Source organism: Coenobita brevimanus, chromosome 86 (genome assembly GCF_032717465.1).
Source record: "Coenobita brevimanus isolate Jiangsu-jjx chromosome 86, ASM3271746v2, whole genome shotgun sequence".
Lineage (NCBI taxonomy): Eukaryota > Metazoa > Arthropoda > Malacostraca > Decapoda > Coenobitidae > Coenobita > Coenobita brevimanus.
The window spans coordinates 26,377,386-26,399,338 of NC_137039.1; the positions used below are offsets into that span (position 1 = coordinate 26,377,386).

Genomic DNA, 21,953 nt, shown 5'->3' on the forward strand with positions numbered 1-21,953 from the left:
CACATAATGCATTCTTCTTTCTTTAGCATGTCAATGCTGCCTTATTATACTGCACATAATATACTTTATTTTTCTAAAGAGATGAGTAAACAACCTGAAATACTTTATATGAGTAAGGAATTGTACATAACAAATCTACATCACTGGCACAAAAGCTAATAAGTGATAGAAAACATAATATAAATGGCACTCGTAAAATGATGAAATTATCTGTATGGAATAAAATGCATATAACCACAAAGATATAAATCCAGTTTAAAAAAAATACTCAGTGACAAAAACCAAAAGAAGTGCAGTAGAGTACTGATTCTTAAGCTTAAAAGCACCCATTTCCTAACAAATAGTCTATCAATTCTTTACTAAATAAAATAAAAAGAGCTAAATTACCGGGACTATTCCAGCTGCCTTTGAACTGACAGCCTAACTTTGTGAATACCACAAAGGTTTTATGAGCGTGACAATTCCACTGATGCCTGATGGTGTGGCAGGTTAAAGCACTCAACAGGATATGCCCCATACATGGTTTTATATCTAATGGATGGCTGGGGTTCATTTACTCAAATAATGCCACTTAGGGACGACCAACTGGTCATTAACCTTAAATCACAGGACTAAGTAGCCTAGCCCAGCCCTGATCCTCTTTAAACTCCTAATGGGACAAAAAAAGGAGTGGATGACAAATGGATGGATAGATGGATGGAAATACCTTTATATATGAGGCCATGTTTCGCTAAATGACTTATCTAGGTTAACTCCAATCTAGGTATTATCTAGGTTAACTCCAATCTACCAAAGCCTCGAAGTTAAAAATTACTCTATCCCATCCACCATATAAATGAGATTACGTTCTTGACACTTTCAATATCTAAACCGCATGCTGTCTAGCAGCAATGTTTAACCCCTTCATTCCTGTGATGCATTCTTTTCTAACACTTTCAACATACAGATGGTTTTGTTTAACTTTGGAGGAAGTTTTCAAACTGGAGAGGTTAGATACAGTACAGTATATTCATCCATCCATCATCCAATCCTATGTTGCCCCATGAGAAGTGCAGGAAGATACAGTATAAGATTCATTAATCCTTTCACTATGCGAAATCTCCTGTAGGTGTATCAAAATTGTCTGGAAAAAAATAAAATTTGAAATGCTGAAGTTTGATCCAGCCTTCACCAATTTCACTCCCAGGCATGTCTTCTAACCTGAATAAAACAGTCTGAAGTTACAAGGATAAAGTAAAAATTCTCAACATAAACAAGGGGTTAATGCCAAAAGCTCTGACATCAGTAGATATCATTATCATCCAGACTTTTGTCTTATTTCACTCATCCTTGGATGGGAAATAAGATCAAGATGATGATGATAAAGGTGAAGATGTGTTGATGTCTAGTGATGCCAAAACTGGTGACATCAGTCCCTCTCTGCACCACAAAACCCACCAATGATGAGAACATCACATAATGTTCTGCTTTTTCTCTGAGTCAATGAACTCATGGTGCATTTTCTTGAAATCTGCATCCTTTTTAAAGCAGTGTCCCCGCAGCACCAAGCCCTGGCACTCGGAGATGTGAAAGGAGGCCAGGGGTGTGTCATGTGCAGACATGAGCTGCGTCAGAAACATGCGGCGTGGACGATTAGTGCTGGTGTTGTTGTATGACCCGTGGACCAGCAGGTACGAGAACACCACAATCTGATGCAAGGAAAAGTAAGCAACTATTACTCTGGCCTGGTAAAGATCCCTAAACCCTCAGTCTATGCTTAGGTGATGGATAAATGATGTTAGCATGGAGGGTGATGGCCAAGAGCAGTTAGAATCGAGGGCTGACTTAGATAAAAATTACCTGACGTCCTTTTTTTGCTATTCAGCCCACAGTAATTTAGAAAAAAATTGTCTATCAAGAAAAATTGCCTGACATCCTCTTTTGCTCTTATTCCAACATTAATTTAGAGAAAAACTCTATCAAGAAAAACTGCCTGATGCCTTTTTTTTTGCTACTAAGCCCATCTCATAGTAATTTAAAAAAAAATGCCCATCAAAATTCCACTATTACCTATGAAGCCTCATTGTCTGTATCTGCCAGACATATGGAAAAAAGCTGTTACATTCTGGAACACAACAAGACCATTAACACGGACTATCTGTATACCTGTGCAAAATCAGGTAATACAGAAATATTGCACTGAAAGGTAGGGCAACACTTCAGCATATCAGAATTTTGCTTTTATCAGATATTTCAAACTTACTGGACTTTTTTCCCTTAGATGACACTGCAATCATTATAAATGCAAAAAAACTTGATTAAACAATGCTTATCTGAAAAATCTGATATATGCACAGTGGTCCACATACAGTATTATGCATCTCAATTCTCGTATGTTAGCCACTGACAATAATGATGGCAACCCATTTTGCCTAACCTGTCCTTTCTTCAGTGTAAGTGGTGTAGCCTTCTCAATGGGGAACGCCTTCTGGTCCAAGTAATGGAAGCCGGGTGCATCACTGATGTCCTTCTGCGGCCCTAGCTTGTGAGACCCAGGATAAACACACAAACCACCATTCTCTGGGTCAGCATCATCCAGGCTCAAAAACACAGCAATCATCGAGTCCTTCTCAAATGGAAAGTAATGGTAGTCCTGAGGGAGAAAAATATCATCATAATCGTCATCGTTGTCGATGTCATTATCATCATCATCATCATCATCATCCAATCCTTTGTCGCCCCATAGGGGAGTGTAGGAACCTGGGGCTAGGCAAGCTGGCCCTGACATTTAAGATGAGAATGACAGCCTTACTCATCCCTGAGTGGCATTACAAGAACAATAAATCCCAACACCCCTTGGATATAAACCTACACAGGCTCAATCTGACTGGAGCACCTTAATTACCCACTAAACCACCAGATGCACTAATCTGGTTATATGGTTACCACTCACAGTAGTAAATGGTTTCCTTGTGCACAGGAAACCATTTGGCTTGTCACTCAGTGTAGAGTCACCAATAGGTAGAAGGAAGAGGAAAGAATGAAGGAAAGAAAGACAGAAGACGGAGTGTAAAGTTACCCGTAGGCAGATGAAACACAAAAGAATGAAGGAAAGAAAGAGAGAAGAGGAAGGATGGAAGTCAGGTAAGAGATTATTATTATTATTATTATTATTATTTGACTCTCATCTTAAAAATCAGACCAACTGCCTAGCCCCGGGCTCCTACACTCCTCATGGGGCAATGTAGGATTGGATGATGGATGGATGGATGGATTATTATTATTATTACATTACAGTATTGTTATTATCATTATTATCTACTATCTAATCCTATACTGCCCTATCAGAAGCACAGGGGCCCAGGGCTAGGCCCTTTTTCCAAATATTTACGACACAGTAACCAGCTATTCTCTCTTTTGTTATTACTACTGATGTGTAGATCGTTCCTGCCAAGAGATGCTTAGATGGGAAGAGTCTCTGCATGAGGGCTCATTGAGGGGGACCCTTGTAAGTGAAGATGGAAGGTTAGCAAGGGTATATACTAGAGAAGTACCGATACCAAAATTTTGACCAATACCAATACCGATGCTACTACCGATACCAATACCAGTGCACTGGAGACTAATCTATTAGGCTGCTGCCCATACTCATGTGCCTTTCTTTTTTCCAAGTTTGTCATTAAACTACTATGTACCATGTACTCAAAAGAATATGATACTTAATACCTGCATATTACCAATGATTTATTTTTCATCCCTATAAAACATCCAATTTCTATTTTACAAAATAACTTCCAGTGAGTGATATGCCACACACTAAATTCCCTTTAAGTATCGGTAGTATCAGCAGAAAATCAGCTGATACCGATTCTCTAAAACTGGGCCGATACCACCGATACATCGGTACATCTCTACTACAGTACAGTACAGGGTATATATCCCACAGCACTCGTCCTGAGTGAGCATGGCTTTATACTCAAATGAATATGAACTTGGAGGTCAAGTTGAAGCTGCCCTTCTCCTTCAGTCCACCATCCTCCTTTTGAGGGAGAGGGGAGGAGCTATGGGATATTTGTATAAACAAGCAGGCGAGGTGTCCCATTATCCTGGTGCCACCAAATAAGGCTATACCTCTATGGCAATTGTTCATCCCCAAAAGGAGTGGAAGCAATAACCTCTAACTCTCCCATGGACAAAAACCTTTGTGGGGCACATCCTCCTGTGGTACCTTAACCCATCAAATCACAATGCAAAATCTCACATACAATATTTCTGACCTGGTGCATGGGGAAGAGCGATCCAGTTCCAGGAGGCTTGATGTGAGCCTTGGTGTGGTGAAGCAGGATGTCTGGTGTCTCCATGATGTCTTCACAGGCATCCAGCACCTTGGGGTTCATCAACAGTCGAGTGAATGCACCTGAGTACATTTGCAGTGCATGGACAGATTTCACCTCCTGTGGACAGATTCACTGAATAAGTGACAAATGGACTGACTGAATGATAGACATTAACTGATGGGAGTGATGATCTGAGAGATGGATTATCTGAAGGACTAACTGAATAACACAGATGAATGAATTAATTGTTGGACCAAATGACTGAAGGATTAACTGACTAACTGTTGGACTAACTGACTGTTGGGTGAATTAATTGATAACTGATTGATATATGGATGGTTTAAAAAAAATGGACTGATGGACTGAAAGACTGACTGAAAGAAACACACTCCTGGTGGGACAGTAAGAGACATATATGGAGAGTTAGAGCTGCTGAATTTTCTGCTTTAAATCCAGTGAGTTAAAATGTCAAGTTCATTTAATTCTTGCTAACTCTAAATAACTTTATTCACCTCAAGGGACATTTTTTCACAATGAATAGGTTAGATACAGTCTTCACCAACTCCACTAACACACATCAAGGACACTTGCATGGTGTGGATCCACTTGACCTCTTCTGGATAGTTATAGCTGCTTAAGTTCTTTAGTGTAAATGAAGTTCTCTACATGAAACAATTCCATTCATTATCCAGTCCTGTATTGTCTCTGAAATCATGACCATTGGGGCATTATGTGAACAATAAATTGTAACCATCTGCCGCAATGCAACATCATGGGCCACATCTGGTTGGAGGAAGTTAAAACTAGTCACAAACCAACAGGCATTCATTTACTGGTTACTATATGGTTAGGTGTTGGTGAGGGATGCTTTCCTGTGGTGGATACCAATGCAACCAGGTGGCTACACTGTCCGGTTATCCAAACACTCCTCAGATCCTTCCCTTTCATTTGTGAGGAGGATGGTGGACTGCCAGAGAAGGCAGTTTCAGCCTGCACTCACTAAATTCACATTCTGATAAGACACCATTATCAACTGTCTATGGTGTCAGATTCGCTCCATCTGCATCAGTACTTTCATAACCAGCTATCCAAGAGATATGTAGTGAAGCAAGACCAAAAAAACTTAGGTTAAACACAGGTAGACTTCATTATATGTCAGGGATGTATCCAAAACATCACAAATATTTCCTGAAAAGTAATGGTGTAATAACACTAAAGTATTACTATAATACTAAAGTATCATTAATCATCATCATCCGGACCTCCTTTCCCACCCTAGGGCAGGGTGAATAGTACAGGCAAGTCCCAGTTAACGAGCCATCGCTTAACGAGAATTTGCTAATGAGAGGTCTTGAACATTGCGCCACCACCTGTTTAACGAGCAGGTAAAATCCCCCCAAATCCTAACTTATGAGAATCGAGTCGAGGGTCGTGCCGCAGCTGTCCACTTTCTAATGCTGTTTTTTTTATTTCATGTGTATTAACCCTTTATTCCTGCTTTTTTCTGTCTGTCACAGGTGTTGGTGGTTGGTGGAAGTTAAGTGGCTGGTTGTTCACCCCATCCCTGTTTTACCTGTAATTTATGTTATTCTGTTTAATGCTGTTTTTATATTTCAGGTGTATTACCCTCTTCTATTAACCCCTTATTCCAGCTTAAAATGATCAGAAAGTCAGTTTTGGTGGTTTTGGGGAAGGGTGCTCGGAGGCAATGCTCCCTAACCCTATTTTTCCCATAAGTTCTTCACTTCGTTCGACGAGAATTCTGCTAACGAGCAAAATCCTTGCTCCCAATTAGCTCGTAAGATCGGGACCCCCCTGTAGTAATGTCCAGACAGCCCAAATCTGCCCAATCCAATAGGCCACCCTTCCATTCACTTATCATTCAAGTCCCCGGAATCCTGGCTCTATTGGATATGCCCAAAACATTCACCACATTCTATAGCTTCACATAAACGTATCCGACTCAGTCAATCCAGATGCTGTCACGTTAAAAGGGGGTACCAAATCCCTGATCATGCACTTCTCACCATATTCATCCAACCAGCTCAATCTCTTGTCAATCCCCATGCCTCACCGACTTCCAAACCTCTCATCCTCACATACTCATCCACCATATGTTTCCACCTTCTCCTTGGCCTACCTCGCCTTCTCCCTCCTTCAAATTTGCTCTGATATAGCTTTTTCACCACTCTATTGTTATCCATTCTCTCCACCTGACCATACCAGCTCGGTACACTCTCTTCGATTCTGGTGTCCACAGACTTCCTCACTCCACATCTTTCACGAATCACATTATTTCGTATCCTATCCACTCTCTGTATTCCACACACATTCTTCAGCAGTCCCATCTCCACTGCTCTCATTCTTGACTTCATTTTCATGCCACACCATGGTCTCACATCCATATGTTAAAGTTGACACTGACATTCCTTCATGTAAGCCTCATGCAGCTGGAACACTCAACCCTCTGTTTCTTATCAAGGCCTTCATTGCACTAGCTACTTTCCTTCCTTGAGTCACTCTACTTTCCATTTCTTCTGCACATTTTCCTCTCTTTTCTATCACTGTACCCAGGTATTAGAACTCTCTCACCAATTCCAGTCTCTCTCCATTTACTGTAACATCGCACTGGGGGTCACCTTCTCTCTCAACCATCAATTTACTCTTTTCTACATTTACTCTCAAGGCATGATGCTCACAGACATGAGCAAAACTCTGCACTAGTCTAGTATTATTTTAAAAAAAAAAAAAAAAAAAAAAAAAAAAAAAGACAATTCAGTACTATAAGTAACGACAGAACGACCATATGCAAATGGCAAGCCAAATGTAACACACTACAACAGACATATGGCAAACCAGCTCTGAAAAGTAACAATAGAACTACAACAGGCAATTTTTCCTTAACAGATACTGGGCTCCATAGCAAACAAGCACAGCAAAGTTGTACAACCCCACTTCACAGCGGGAGACTCTACGAAACCTATAAACTCACAGCAAATGAAAATAATATCATAATTGGCCTTAAAAAGTTTTTGTAACAATACCATACTTAGCCTTAAAAATGACTTCTTTAACACTCCTGGCTGCCATTACATCTTTTATTAAAACATCATCAACATCATTACCCACACGGAGAAATCCTACAGCCTGCTCACTCCCAGTGAGTTGAAGAGTATGAAATAAATGCTGAAAACATGACTTACACAGAGGATTTACAGGATATTACAGAAAAGCCTTTGGTATACAAACTGTACTACTGATAATCTCATCAATCCTTCATCTGACCTCCTTCCTCACTGCAGCCCTTACCATTTTCTTCTTCTTTTCTTCATTCTCCCAGGTGCCACGCCAGGTGGCCTCGGTATCATACTTTCCCATAGCTGTAAATATCCGGTCATAGTCCTGGGACAGCTCCTCCACCTCCTCCTTGCTCAAAAGGTCAAGCACCACAAACCCATTATCATCATAAAACTTCTTCTGCTCTTTTGTCAGTAGCTTCATGTTGTTGATCTGAGGATATTTAAGATAAAATTTTAGAAATTGGCATAATATGGATTTTAATCCAAAGTGTAGTTGATGCCTATTCTTTACTCAATGTCACTAAGAAGAAAGCAACTGGTCACTCTTGCCTTACATGTGTGTGATGTGAACAGCGTTGACCTGGGCCCCAATACTCATAACGGGGGCATGAAAGGTTAAAATAACTTCTCCCAGGCCAAGATCCATTAAATTCTCTGGGAGTGCCCTTTGAGTCTCCACAACCCACTAAGCTGGTCCTTTCTTACTAGGTAACAACTTTGCAACACCACACATACATTAAGCATTCCTGACCAAACAATCCCTATACACAATCTGCAAATGCCAAAATCCATTTAGTCTCTATTCACTAGCCTCATCTTCAGTATCTTCTGGTCATATTCATGTACCATTTTCTTATTCTCAGCCTTTTCAGACTTCTTTCACTCTTGAGTATTCCTACCTATATTTCTTCAAGCTGTTCTGATTTTTACCATGCTTACTAGTCATAACAATTGGACAGATTTTCACATCATCCGCGATTAGCCCTTACAATATTAACCCTTTGAGATTCCAACGACATGATTTCACATCATCATAAATCCAACCGTTGAGATTCTGATGACTCAAATTCGAGTCATATGAAACAATATACTTTTTTTGCATGTTTTCCATCTCCTATCTGGCCTTGTTCCACATACATTATTCTATTTATCCTTTTCCAAATATTTGTTTTTACAGTGACAAGTACATCAGACAGATATGCATAATTAACAGGTTTTTAACACTAATAATATCAGTATTACCAGCATGGATATTTGCCAGTGTGACAGCGAGAACTTTCACTTTTCTCTGTGAAAATGAACATAAATTGCCATAACCTGTATATCAATACAAAAGGAACTTACTGTAGACTGACATAATGCTATCAAATTTCAGGTAACTCTAATACCTTTTTTTTTTTTTTTTTTAACAAATATTTTTCTACGGAAGGGTGTGCGATTTTTCCTTTTCGGCTAACTTCTACTTGTCCTACTGGTCCTTTAGCTATCGTATTTACCTTTGTCAACCATACTGCAATAAAAAGCAACTATTCAGCTTTAAAACGGTATCACATTCATTAGTCTATCATAAAAAGTTAGTGTACAGTGACCGCTTACGAACAAATATCACTGCAATGGCGTGCTCTATGTGCACCCACCTGAATCTGGCACACACAGTCGGTGGAGGGCCAGAAATTTTAAAGGGTTAACATTGTACTCAAAATCGATCTCTTCTCTGCAAGCACATAGTTAATTAACTTCTATTCCATGTATAGTATATGGGTATTTATATATTTTTTGTCACTGCTCATCATTATTTTCCCATGACACACCAAAACAATAAAATATATTGGTAACAGAAACTGAGCAATTTTTCCATTTAAATCTCCCATCAAATAACCTCATCTAATGCTCTCTATTATATATTTAACTGGTCTTGAAACCTATATCTGTCTTCCATGCTTTTGTCTTTACATGATATATTCACAGAAACAATTGGATGGTTAGCTATATCATTTAATGTTGATGAGGGAGAAAAGTGGTTCTCATGTCTGATATTTCACACTGGCAAGGTCATCATCCTCTCAAATAGTGATAAGGACAAGAGATAAGTGTTAGAATTTCGGGAGGAGTCTCTGGTGTATGTGGACTGGTCATCTTTGGTGTATGTGAACTGGTCCACCTGGTTCTAAATAGCTCACCACTCCTTACAGAGGATGCCACATTTGTCAAAAATGTAGCACTATTAAATAAAATGCTTTTTCTAAAAAACAGCATATCATGCTTGTACAGTATAGGTAGTTACATTACAATATTGGGGTAATAATCATCAGGATGAATCTTGTTAGAGAATCTTTCCTGATCAATGTTTTACAACATATGAGTAACCCTAGTTTCTATACACACTAGTTACCAAAACTAGATGGCTACTTGCCCTGTAAAAGATTAAGAATTACCATGAGTTATAAGAGAAAATTATTGCTATATACCAATAACCCCCTTACTGTTATACAAATGGATATACACCTTTACATACATCCTTTCCAACCCCTTGAATGGAGGATGATGGACTGTAGGTGAAGGTTCTTCATATGAGCCAGAAGCAACAAACTCTACATCACCACTGGCAACAACCCATTCTCTAACAGCTGAACAAAATCATTTATTGCATAAGGTATTATCCCTTAAACAGCTGTATGCAACTTGTGTATCATAGTACTGCAGCTAATGCCTGTTAAACAGTGGCTTACCTATGAATAACTAGTGGGAAATAAAAAGTGAACTTCTAGTATGATCCCACCTCTAAGACATGTGTTGCCTAATGTATCTGTCATAATGAGACTTCAATGAGGCTATTGTGGGTGCTGTGACTATATTCTCGGGAAGTGAGTTCCAATCATCGATCACTCTTATTACAAACCAGTTGCCTTTTAGAGTCGTTCTCCGGTGGTCGGCCTTTGAGAGTTTTAAGGAGTGTCTTTTTAACTGGTCTGTGTTAAGTCTGAAGAAGTTAGAGAATGGAATATCTTCATATTCATGGATAAGCTAGAATGTTTCAATCATATCCCCGCTCTTCCTTCTTTCACTTAACGTCTGAAGTCCAAGTTGCCTGCATCTCTCCTTGTATGGTAATCCTTCCAGTCCTGAAACCAGCTTTGTCACTCGCCACTGCACTCTCTCCAGTGTCTGGATATCTTTCACTAAATATGGCAACCAGCACTGCTCTCCATAGGCGAGAACAGGATGCACCCATGAGAGGTAACATGGTACAAGGATTTCCTTACTCAAGGCGGTGAAATTTCTTTTGATGACTCCAAGTCTACTGTTGGCTTTTGCTGGTATTGTACCTGTGTGATGTGTGATGAAGTCCTCATGTTCACTGCTATCAGATTCCCATGTCTTTTTCTATGCGGGATTTTTCAAGTGTTTTATTGCCCAGTTGATAGTTGGCCCCAGGGCTTTTGTGTCATATGTGCAGTGTGTATACACTTGTCTACATTAAAGTTCAACAACCACTTGTCACTCCACCCATTCAGTCTCTTCATGTCTCTCTGCACTGCGCTGATGTCTTCATCTGACACGATGACTTGGTATATTTTTGCATCATCTGCAACCATGCTGGCTGTAGATTCCAAATTTGAGACCGAGTCATTGATGTATATGATGAAGATGATGGGTCCAAGCACAGATCCTTGAGGAACTCCACTCCTAACTGGGAGCCAGTTTGATGCCTCATTTCTGATGGAGACCCTGTGGAGTCTCTCCGAAAGAAAGCTCTTGATCCAGCCTAAGACTTTCCCTGTTATTTCCATTGTTTCAAGCTTGATGCAGTCTTTGGTGGGGGGGGACCCTGTCAAATGCTTTTTCACAATCCAAGTAACTGACATCAGCACCTTTGCCATGGTCTACAGCATTAATGAGATCATCCAGGTAGCAATGCATATTTGTCAGACAGCTGATGAACACTAGTATTGTTTCTGTCACTTCCAGAGGCCTTGGATAATAAGAATTTTCCTCTTCTGTCCTTATTACACTTTATTTTGGAGGTTCCAATTTATTCAGTATGAACATAAAAATATTCCCATAGTGGTATACCTTAGCCACAGTATGGGATAACTTTGCAGGAGTGAAGTAAAATACTGCATATATACAGTACAATACTGTACTAAAAATGTGAATGAACATACCATGGTAGGTAAGTATAAGGAACACAAGAATTCAGGGTACCTATGGAGACCGGCCTAATATGGGACTTTACTATGGGAATACTGCACTGAGGCCTTCCCTAAGCTGAATAAAATCAACAGGCAGTGCCAAGAATAAAACAGATTATGTCTATAAAATGAAGAAGTTAGACTGAAAACAATCTTTTATCTTTACTACAGGCATCAGTGCTGTTACAAATACTGACATGTATTACATACATTACCCTCTGAACAATTCTACAATATGGCATTCTAAAGGAGAGACTGGTCTTTTCTGCACTGTTCACCAATAAAAACAAGTAATGAAATAAAAACACTATCAAAATAACAAACATGTTATGATGAAGCCAATATTAACTCTCACTACTGGTGTCAGTTTTAAACATTACACTAAGAGGGTGCTGGAGAGGGTTGTCTTCATGTGCTGGCATTGAAATGCACAGCTGCTGTGGAGCTGCTGCATTACCAGTATACAAACATCCCTCAATCTCTTCCCTATGTCCCAAAAGATGGATTGTGGAAAATGGGCAATTTTGGCCTACAGCCCATTGGGTTCACATTCAGATGAGCCTTGGATTGGAACTCTTACCTTTGGGAGAGCGAGGCATGCCTGTGAGAATGTGACACCTCTTTTGAGGTACTACATTCACAAATTAACCTTTACTGAAAATAAATATATACACGAACATCAGTCAGATAGGTAATCCTTAAGGAGACATGGGACCATCTCTTAAAAAAAAAAAAAAAAAAAATCTATCTATCTATCTATTGCCAGACGCCTCAATCCCGTTTGGGGTGGCCACAAACAAATCGCCTCCAAGTCGCCCTGTCCCCCGCCATTTCACTGCCCTGCTCCCAACTCACACCCCCCTCTCTCATATACCTCTCCACCCCATCCCTCCATCTCATCCTCGGCCTCCCCCTCCCTCTTCCCCCCTCCACCTCACTCACATACACTCTCTTCGTCAGTCTCTCACCCTCCATCCTCTCCACATGGCCAAACCACCTCAGTGTGTTCCTCATAACGCTTCCTATCACATCCACATCCACACCACAACGCTCCTTTATATCCTCATTCGTCAGCCTGTCTCTCCACGTGACTCCACAGGCTCCTCTTAAATAACTCATTTCCACTGCTCTCACTCTTGACTTGTGTCCTTCCAACAATGTCCAAGATTCCCTTCCGTACGTTAGAGTTGGTATCACAATACTGTCATGTAGTAACTTTTTCACTTCCATGCTCACTTCCCTGTTTCTTATCACTGCTTTCAAGGAACCAGCAACCTTTCTTCCCTGCTGTACCCTTTCAAGCACTTCACCCTCCAAACCTCCATCCTTACTCATCACACTACCCAAATACTTAAACGTACTCACATTTTCCAATTCCTCACCATCTAACCTCGCTGTACATTCACTAACTTCACCTCTCTCAAAGACCATCACTTTACTCTTCCCTACATTCACCTTTAGGTTCCGTTTCTTACACACTCTCCCAAACTCATCCACCAAGCCTTGCAGCTCCCCTTCGTCTTCACTCAACAACACAATATCATCTGCAAACAACAGTACAGGGAGTTTCCAAACACTATCCTCTCTCACCAGGGCCACTCTAACATCCACTACCCTACCTTGTACCTCTTAAAAAAAAAAAAATCTACCTACCTTTGAATCAATTCAGTGAATTGTGTTAAGTGCCATTATGAACTGCAAATAAATGCTGCTTTTTAAACATTTTTCACAATTTTTAAGAGAATAAAAAAAAATTGAAAATTGATTGAAAAGCACTTTGTGGTAGGTGGGGGTACTCACCATCCACTCACTTGATGTAGTGCTGCTCTCGGGTGTCTGCCCTTTCCTCCATCCTTCTTTCCATCCATCCTCTTGTGTCTTTCTTTCCTTCATTCTTTCCTCTTTCTTCTGCCTGTGGGTGACTTTACAGTCCCTCTTGTGTCTTTCTTTCCTTCATTCTTTCCTCTTCCTTTTGCCTGTGGGTGACTCTACACTGAGTGACAAGCCAAATGGTTTCCTGTACACCAGGAAACCATTTACTACACTGGGTGGTAACCATATAACCAAATTTTGGCTCCTGGTGGTTTAGTGGGTAATAAAAGTGCTCCAGTCGGATTGAGCCGGTGAAGGTTTATATCCAAGGGATGATTGGGGTTTATTGATCACGTAATGCCACTCAGGGATGAGTGAGGCTGGTCACTCTCATCTTAAATGCCAGGACCAACTTTCCTAGCCCCAGGCTCCTACGCTCCTCATGGGGCAATATAGGATTAGATGATGATGATGAAAAGCACTCAAAAAATACTCAAAGAATCCCATGAAGAGCTAAGGTACTGGATAAACTGAAGAAAACTACAAATCTAACCTAACCTAACCTATCCCTTATGTAATCATTTTTTTCTATTTCCTGATGAATCCTCTTCGTACTCAAAAAAACCTATTGTACACCTTTACAGTCACTGAATCAACTCAAAAGTAGTTTTTTTCTTTCTTTCTTTTTAATAGGTGGTATATCTCCTTATGGATTACTGAAATTACTACTGACACCAATGTTATCATCCATTACCTTGGAAAATCTGCTTCACCCTATACGAGAGCTGGGGTAGCGATGCCTGCCTGATCAGAGTGGTACTCCAAACTTCGGATGCCACACTTATAAGCTTTTCTTATTTTTTCTCTCTAGCTGAAACTTTGTTTATATTTGTCATCGAACTCAGCTAGACTATTACAATTACCACCAAATTCATACCCATAGTACACAGGCCTATTAAACGAAAAATATATATATAAATCACAAAACAATTACTAATAAAAGTACACTGCATAGGGAATTGATGAATGTGAAAAGTGCTTGGGATTCTTGGTATATACAAGCCTGGCCTTGACATACCTTATCTCAAGGATGCTGTCAGACGCCACATGAACATCTTGAATAAATTTCCCCTTTCAAGAACAAACTATCCAATTTCTGAGAGCACTAGTAACATCTAAGTAGCATGGACATTGTTAGGTGAGAGTTTTGAGTCGTGTCATTTCAAAAACATCTCACAAAATCTTAAAACTAAATGAGGTACCCACTCCACCATGCAAACTCTCTGGGGCTGGTAACCTCAACTTTCCGTTGTCCATTTTCACTGTCTAACACTCCAGTTTATGACCAGTGTCATTTACCATTTTTTTTATATTTAAGATGATGTACTGTGTGTATATATATAGACACTATATATATATATATATATATATATATATATATATATATATATATATACAGTATACAGTATATATATATATATATATATATATATATATATATATATATATATATATATATATATATATATATATATATATATATATACAGTATATATATATATATATATATATATATATATATATATATATATATATATATATATATATATATATATATATATATACAGTATATATATATATATATATATATATAAACAACTTTTAAAACTGGCTACACATCTTCCTTTGCTTGAATACTAATAGGTGAGGGAATACGTGATAAGCCTAATCATGATCAGGTTAGTGAGGACGTTGTTCGTGGCAGGTGACTGAGAAGGTTATCTTAATTGCTAAGATAACTCTTTAAGTGGTAAACAAGGTGCTTAATAGTGCAGCCACACCCAGGGGCTTGCAACTGCATGAGCACACCATGGACTCGAGAGAGAGAGAGAGAGAGAATGATTACGTAATGGAAGTTGATCAGTTCATCAAAGTGGCTAAGACAAATATCCTCAAAATCACTTTATTGGAAAATGTCTTGTCTGTAGTTAAGAAGGTAAAACTGTCCATCCATCAACCACTCACTCACTGCCCTATCTAGACTATGGCTTGCTTCTCATTTGAGGTTGGAGTAACCATTTGGTCAACCGAGAGGTATGATGGGTGTACGGTATACCTTCAAACTGACAGAACTGGGCAAATTTTGCAATGTGAATACTGAGTCATGGTTGCATGAATTATGATGAGCTTTAGTTATGGAGTAGAAATGAGTCTTCTTGGTAATTTGTTGAATCACCCCTTCAGTCTGACTACACTTGGTCATTAACTGAGCTGGAAGGGAGTCAGAGGATCACTGTCATGTTAGAGTACATGTGCTATTGTTAACTATGTCGCAGTTATACATGAAATGCTACAAAATATGATAATTACACAATCACAGGTTAACATTAATTTTGAATATAACATTTAAACATCTATTTTTACACAACATATAATTATTCAACTTGTGACCAGCAGACCATTAAGTAAACAAAACAAAAACAACAACAAAAACGTTACATTCACAAATACAGAGCAACGGACAATCCCCGCTGGCCATGATGAAATTAGATGGAGAAAAGCAAAAGTGCAGAAAGCCATGGAGCATGGTGATTGGCTGCCTTGGGTTTGTTTACATTCTCCCCCGCCAATCAGGATGAAGCAAATAGCCACCCAGATGGAAGAATTAATTTTATGAGCTGCGTTATGGATATTAATTACCCTAATTTGTTTTTTAAAATTACTGTATATTCTTACTGGCACCTGACGATTTTTCCTCAAGAGGGATATCTAAAGACTAGTAGTTGCAACCCAAGGCTCAACTGTGGACCCCGTGGACTGCAGGCTGATGCTGCCCTCCTGTTGTCCACCAAAACTCCACTGGACAGGAGTAAAGCTGAAGGATGTTTATGGTATATAACCAAACAGTTCCAGTGTCCAGTTATATCGGTACCACCACATGAAGGCACCCCTCTCCAGCAATATCTTTATTAAGTAAGGGTTTAATTCAGGCTATTTAGCATATTCAGGTTCTAAAAGTTTCTAATAAGTCAAAAATAATAATCTTAAGTTAAAAAAAAAAAAAGGCAATGCAGTGAAAGGGTATTTACGGATAATAGGTGGTGCTTAAAATAAAACTTTCTTTATTCTTGCTATCATATCCAAACTCTTTTTTATCTTGGGTACTCCCAAGGCGAATGGGAATGCTGGTGATAGGGAGAGCTGGAGCTCCTGTTTCACTAGCTATCTAACCATCCCCCTTTGCTGACCTTTTCAGTGTGACAGTAACATGGAGAGTCGACAAGCATACTCTCCCAAACATTTTCTCTATCGTATGCACTACATCACATGCACTTTACATTTCACACAACGTATCCCACTACGTTACAGGGGTTGGTGCCAGCAAGGGCATGCGACCAGAAAATGTTGCCCCCTCTATCTAGTGGCGGCCTTTTGGGGGAAGGCGTGACGGGGGTTCCACCGGCATAGATCATGGCTCCAGGGCGAGATGGGGCTCGAACCTGTGCCAGAGGGCACAGGGCTTTGCAGTTCCCAGGTTGCTGCTTCCGCCCAATAGGGAGGGGCCTGAACCTGGGAGTAATGCCTCAGGAGGCTGCCCTATCATTGGGTGTATGATGGCGGGAGAGTTGCTGTGCCAAGGCGTGCAGCTGTCCTGGCGCGGTGCCCCGAGGCCACTACCACAGTCACTAGTAAGCTGGTGGGCTAGGGGCCCCAGATCCATTGCCTGGACCTGGGACTGTGCAGTGAGTGGGGCCTGTGGTATGTCTACCCCTTTTATTAATAATGACTATGGCTAAAAATAAGTTTCAAAGCAAGCCTGAGGACATTAAATTGCCCAGGGGGATGGGGGTGAATTCATGGAATGTGGGAAGTTTGACGGGAAGAGTGGGAGAAGTCGTTGAGGCATTCAGTAGGAGGTGGGTGGATGAGGCATGTTTGCAGGAAGTCCAGAACAGGGGTGGATCAGCCAGAAAGATTGTTGGGGTGGACTGTTATTATAAGTTGTTTTGGCAGGGGGGGACAAACAGATATGGGGGTGTTGGTGTGATGGTTGCGGAGAAATGGGTGGAATATATTATGAATGTTATGCGAGTAAGCGACAGGATATTGGTAGTGAAAATTCTCGTTGGTGGAATGATAACTGCAATTACATCAGCATATGCTCCACAGGCAAGCATGGATGAAATAGAGGAAGATAGATTTTGGGATGACTTAATAAGTGTAGTAGGTGGTATGCGTGATGATGAGACATGGTTTTGGGAGGGGACTTAAATGGTCATGTAGGTGAAGCAGCTCATGGTTATGAAGGAGCACATGGGGGATGTGCATATGGTATAAGGAATGCGGAAGGGGAAAGGATACTTGAGTTTGGGAAGGCAACAAACATGATTGTGTATAACACAAATTTTAGGAAAAGAGAAAGTTAATTATGTATGAGTCTGGGGGAAATAGCAGTCAGATAGATTATTTTCTGGTTAGGAGGGCTGATAGGAGGTTAGTGAGGGATGTTAAAGTTATAGGAAGTGAGGAGTGCGCGCAGCAGAACAAACTATTGATTTGTGATACGGTGCTTAAGGAACGATTGATGAAAAAGAGGACTTATGTACCCAGGAGGAAAATATGGAAGCTGGAAAACCAAGTAGTAAGGGATGCCTTCTATAGTGAGATGAGGAGAGTGGTGGCTGAACAGTGAGCGGTAGACAGATGCATTAATCAACAGTACAGAGCCCTCAAGAACAACCTCTGAGAGTTACTAATGTAATATGCGGTTGGACTAGAGGCCCACCAAGACATAAAGTAACTTGGTGGTGGGACGAGGATGTAGAAGCTGCAGTTAAGGAGAAAAGAAGACTTTTCCAGGAATGGAAGAAGGGTGGTAACAAGGAGGAATACTTGGCTGCCAAGCATAGGGCTAGAAGAGAGGTATACAGGGTGAAGTCTGAGTAACAAAGACTTTTACTTGATAACCTAAATCATGGGGAAAGGAAAAATATAATACTTAAGGTGGCAAATCAGATGAAGAGGGATAATCAGGACATTAAAGGTGAGCAGTGTGTGAAGAATGACGAAGGAAGGGTAGTGGTGAACAGTGGCGATATTAAAGATGCATGGAGGAAGCATTAAAACCGGTTGTTGAATGAGGAGTTTGACCGGGACAGGGAAAGTTTGGAACCAGCGGATCCAGTGTTTGGCCCTTGGCCATTGATTGACACTGCTACTGTGAGTGAGGAAATAGGCAGGATGCAGGTGGGGAAGGCAGCAGGTGTGTCTGGGTAGACTGCAGAAATGTTGAACACCTTAGGAGATATAGGGGTGAGGTTAGTCACTGACCTGATAAATATTATATATGTGTTGTCCCAGATGCTTGGTTGAAGAGTGTAATTGTAAATGTGTATAAAGGGAAGGGTGATGCCCTGGAAAGAGGAAATTATAGAGGTATAAAGCTCTTGGACCAGATAATGAAGGTAATGGAGAGAGTTCTAGAGGGTATGATCAGAGAAAGAGTGAATATTGATGTGATGCAGTTTGGGTTTATGCCAGGCAGGGTGGGGGGGGGACCACTGATGCCATACTCATTGTTTGACAGCTTCAGGAAAAATATATTGGGAAGAAAAGGAATCTCTATTTTGTTTCTGTTGATTTGGAAAAGGCCTTTGACAGAGTCCCTAGAGAAGTGGTAAAGTGGGCAATGAGAAAGCTTGGCTTGGAGGAGTGGCTGGTTGGGGTGGTTATGGCCAGTATGTGGGTGCTTGCACCCAGGTAAGAGTGAATGGAGATTTGAGTGATGAGTTTTCCATGAATGCTGGTGTGCATCAGGGGGTCAGTTTTGAGCCCCTTGCAGTTTACGAATATCATGGTACTTGAAGCCCTTTCACGGGACTTCAGAAACGGACTCCTGTGGGAGATGTTGTATGCTGATGATTTGGTGTTGTTTGCAGAGAACGAAAGGGAGGCGGAGGAAAGAATTAGGAAAATGAGAGATAGAATGGGGCATAAGGGCTTAAGGGTAAATGCAGATAAAACAAAAGTGATGATATCTAGGGATGGTGGCGGTACTGTTAAAGACGAGGGAGAGTAGCCATGTGCAGTTTGCCACAAGGGTGTGGGAAGTAATTCCATCTTGTGTAGTGTTTGTGATAAATGGGTGCACAGAAGATGTAGTGGTATCAGACGTTGACTGCGAAATAATGCTGATTTTATGTGTGCGGTGTTTCGGGGAGAGCAGATGGAGAGTGTCAGGCGTGAAAGGACTGAACTTACTGGTGAGTCTCTTGAGTGTGTGGAAGAGTTTTGTTATTTGGGAGACATGTTGTGTGCTGGAGGTGGCGCTGGAGCTAGCTCTGTTGTTAGGGTGAGAAGTGGCTGGAAGAAGTTCAGGGAGCTGTTGCCTCTCCTGGCATTGAGAGGACTCTCCCTATGTGCTAAGGGGTCTTTGTATGCAGCATGTGTTAGGAGTGTAATGCTGTATGGTAGTGAAACCTGGGCAGTAATGGAGGAGGATATTCACAGGCTCAGACGTACAGAAATGACAATGATTAAGTGGATGTGCAGTGCGTCCCAGCGTGCAAGGCCCAGGGGGGCTGGGTTTACGATGGAAGAGCTGAGGGGTAGGATGGAACTGGAGGGTATTGGTGTTGTGATGAGGAGAGGTAGACTGAGATGGTTTGGGTATGTGGAAAGGATGGGGGATGATAACTGGGTGCAGAAGGTGAGAGGTGTTAATGTTGGGGGTGGGGTTGTGAGGGGTAGACCGAGAAAGACGCGGGACGAGATCATTAGGTGTGACCTCAGGGTTAAGGGACTGAACAGGGAGGCTGCAATAGATCATGCAGCGTGGAGAGCTGCCGTTAGGTGACCAAGGCCAAGGCATGCAAGCATGTTGGAGCCTTCAAAAACAAAAATGAAAACGAGAAAGCCTCTCACGATCCCGAGGTTAATGAAAGCTGTGCCTATCCTTCCAGTTTGAAAAGACTTCATCTGAATATTATCATGTAGTGGTAGTAAGAACAAAATAAGAACATATGCCATCGTACTGAAGGGGCTGGCTGTTAGAACTAATATGTGCACCTTTATCACTAGGTAAATCTTTCTCTTTCATTAATTACCATAATTTTTAAAAGCAAAAGATTTCCAGTATGAAAATGACAATTTACACACAAAATGTATTATAACTTAAGCTTCAAACACTATACTGTACTTAAATAACTGTATTATTAACTTACACTTCAAGCACTAACATTAATCAAACTCTCACAACTATTAATATACCAACAACCACAAGAAAACTGTGAAGCCTACTACTAAACAGACAATGAAAGTTACAGGTTCACTGCATTGGTAGCCCTCAAAAGAGAGAGAGAAAAAAATCTAACAATACCATAGTCAGCTCTTTTGCAGTTTCCTGTAATGGAACGGTCCTGAATGCTAGCCATCCCAAAACTACAGCCACCTTGCTAATTTTACGATCTGTAACTTTCATTCTCACTTGGGATGGCAGGCCCTTTACTGGCATTCCCAAGTCCTTACAGTTCCTATCCCTCTAACACTAAATGTTCAAGCGATCTAATGGGTGAATCCCCGAAGCTGGGACCAATGGACCACACAGCTCGGCAGAACAAAGAGAAATCCTTGGAGAGACTGCTACATCTCTCACCAGAAATAAGCTATCCTGGTGTGGCCTCAAACTACAAACCCTATGGTCATAATGTACGAGTGCGAACACTATGCTATTCTTGCCTCTTACTCAGCAGTCTGATATTCCTTCTATGCGCACCTGGTTTTTGCAACTCACACACCCATTTCAACTACAAATTTCACACTGTCCTAAAGATGTCCCAATTTTCATCTAACACTTGCTTAGCCATCTTGAATACCTCACCATACTCCTTTCACCTTAACCTGGTCCAGATTTTCATCAATGTACCACTTATGTCCCATAAATATGAGGCAGAAAAAGACAATGCTATCCTCTCCACAGCACTTCTATTTGACCAGCATCATATTCCAGTGTCAGTCTATTGTTACAGCTCAGCATTCAGGATAAAGAAATGGCAATTTTAGGACAGGTCTGAGTAAAATGAGTGTATGATGTGAGAAATAAACCCAACAATCCCTTGGATGTAAAACTTTTGTCACCCATATCTAAATGGAATACCTTAACTCAATGGACCCCCTGGCATCCATCTGGTTATGTTTAACACTCAAAGTACAGGCATACCCTTGTTTAACGATCTAACTGGTTAGGTAAAACACCATCGTTAGGCGAGGTATCATATATCGGGGTACTTTTAACATATAAAATAGATGGACTGCTTACCAGCCTTGGGTTTCCCTCCAAACCAAGCCCAAAACCCAACCAAATGAGGCCATAAACAAGTTTACAGGCAATCTAAATGGTCTAACAGCTGTCAAGGAAGCTAATCTAGGCCTAACACCTGTCAATAACTCACTGAAACCAACAAATAAAGCCTGAAAATCATAAGGAATAGGTTAGAAAATATCAAACACCTCCCATCACTTATTTCTTGTACGTCCATGTCCGGTCCTGGTCA

General features: G+C 40.7%; 2 protein-coding genes across 2 annotated transcripts in view; both read right to left on the reverse strand.

Moving 5' to 3' along the window:
• The window catches only part of LOC145410687 (phytanoyl-CoA dioxygenase, peroxisomal-like), a 133,284-nt gene that overhangs the window by 92,903 nt on the left and 18,428 nt on the right, over positions 1-21,953 (reverse strand). The gene's annotated exons all lie outside the window — the stretch shown is intronic.
• LOC145410708 (phytanoyl-CoA dioxygenase, peroxisomal-like) lies at positions 1,249-14,217 on the reverse strand. Its single transcript, XM_080280818.1, has 5 exons — positions 14,156-14,217; positions 7,626-7,826; positions 4,257-4,433; positions 2,417-2,632; positions 1,249-1,688 (listed from the first exon to the last, which is right to left on the reverse strand). Exons 2-5 carry the CDS (start codon positions 7,815-7,817, stop codon positions 1,452-1,454), a joined length of 822 nt encoding a protein of 273 aa, XP_080136944.1. The 5' UTR covers positions 7,818-7,826; positions 14,156-14,217; the 3' UTR covers positions 1,249-1,451.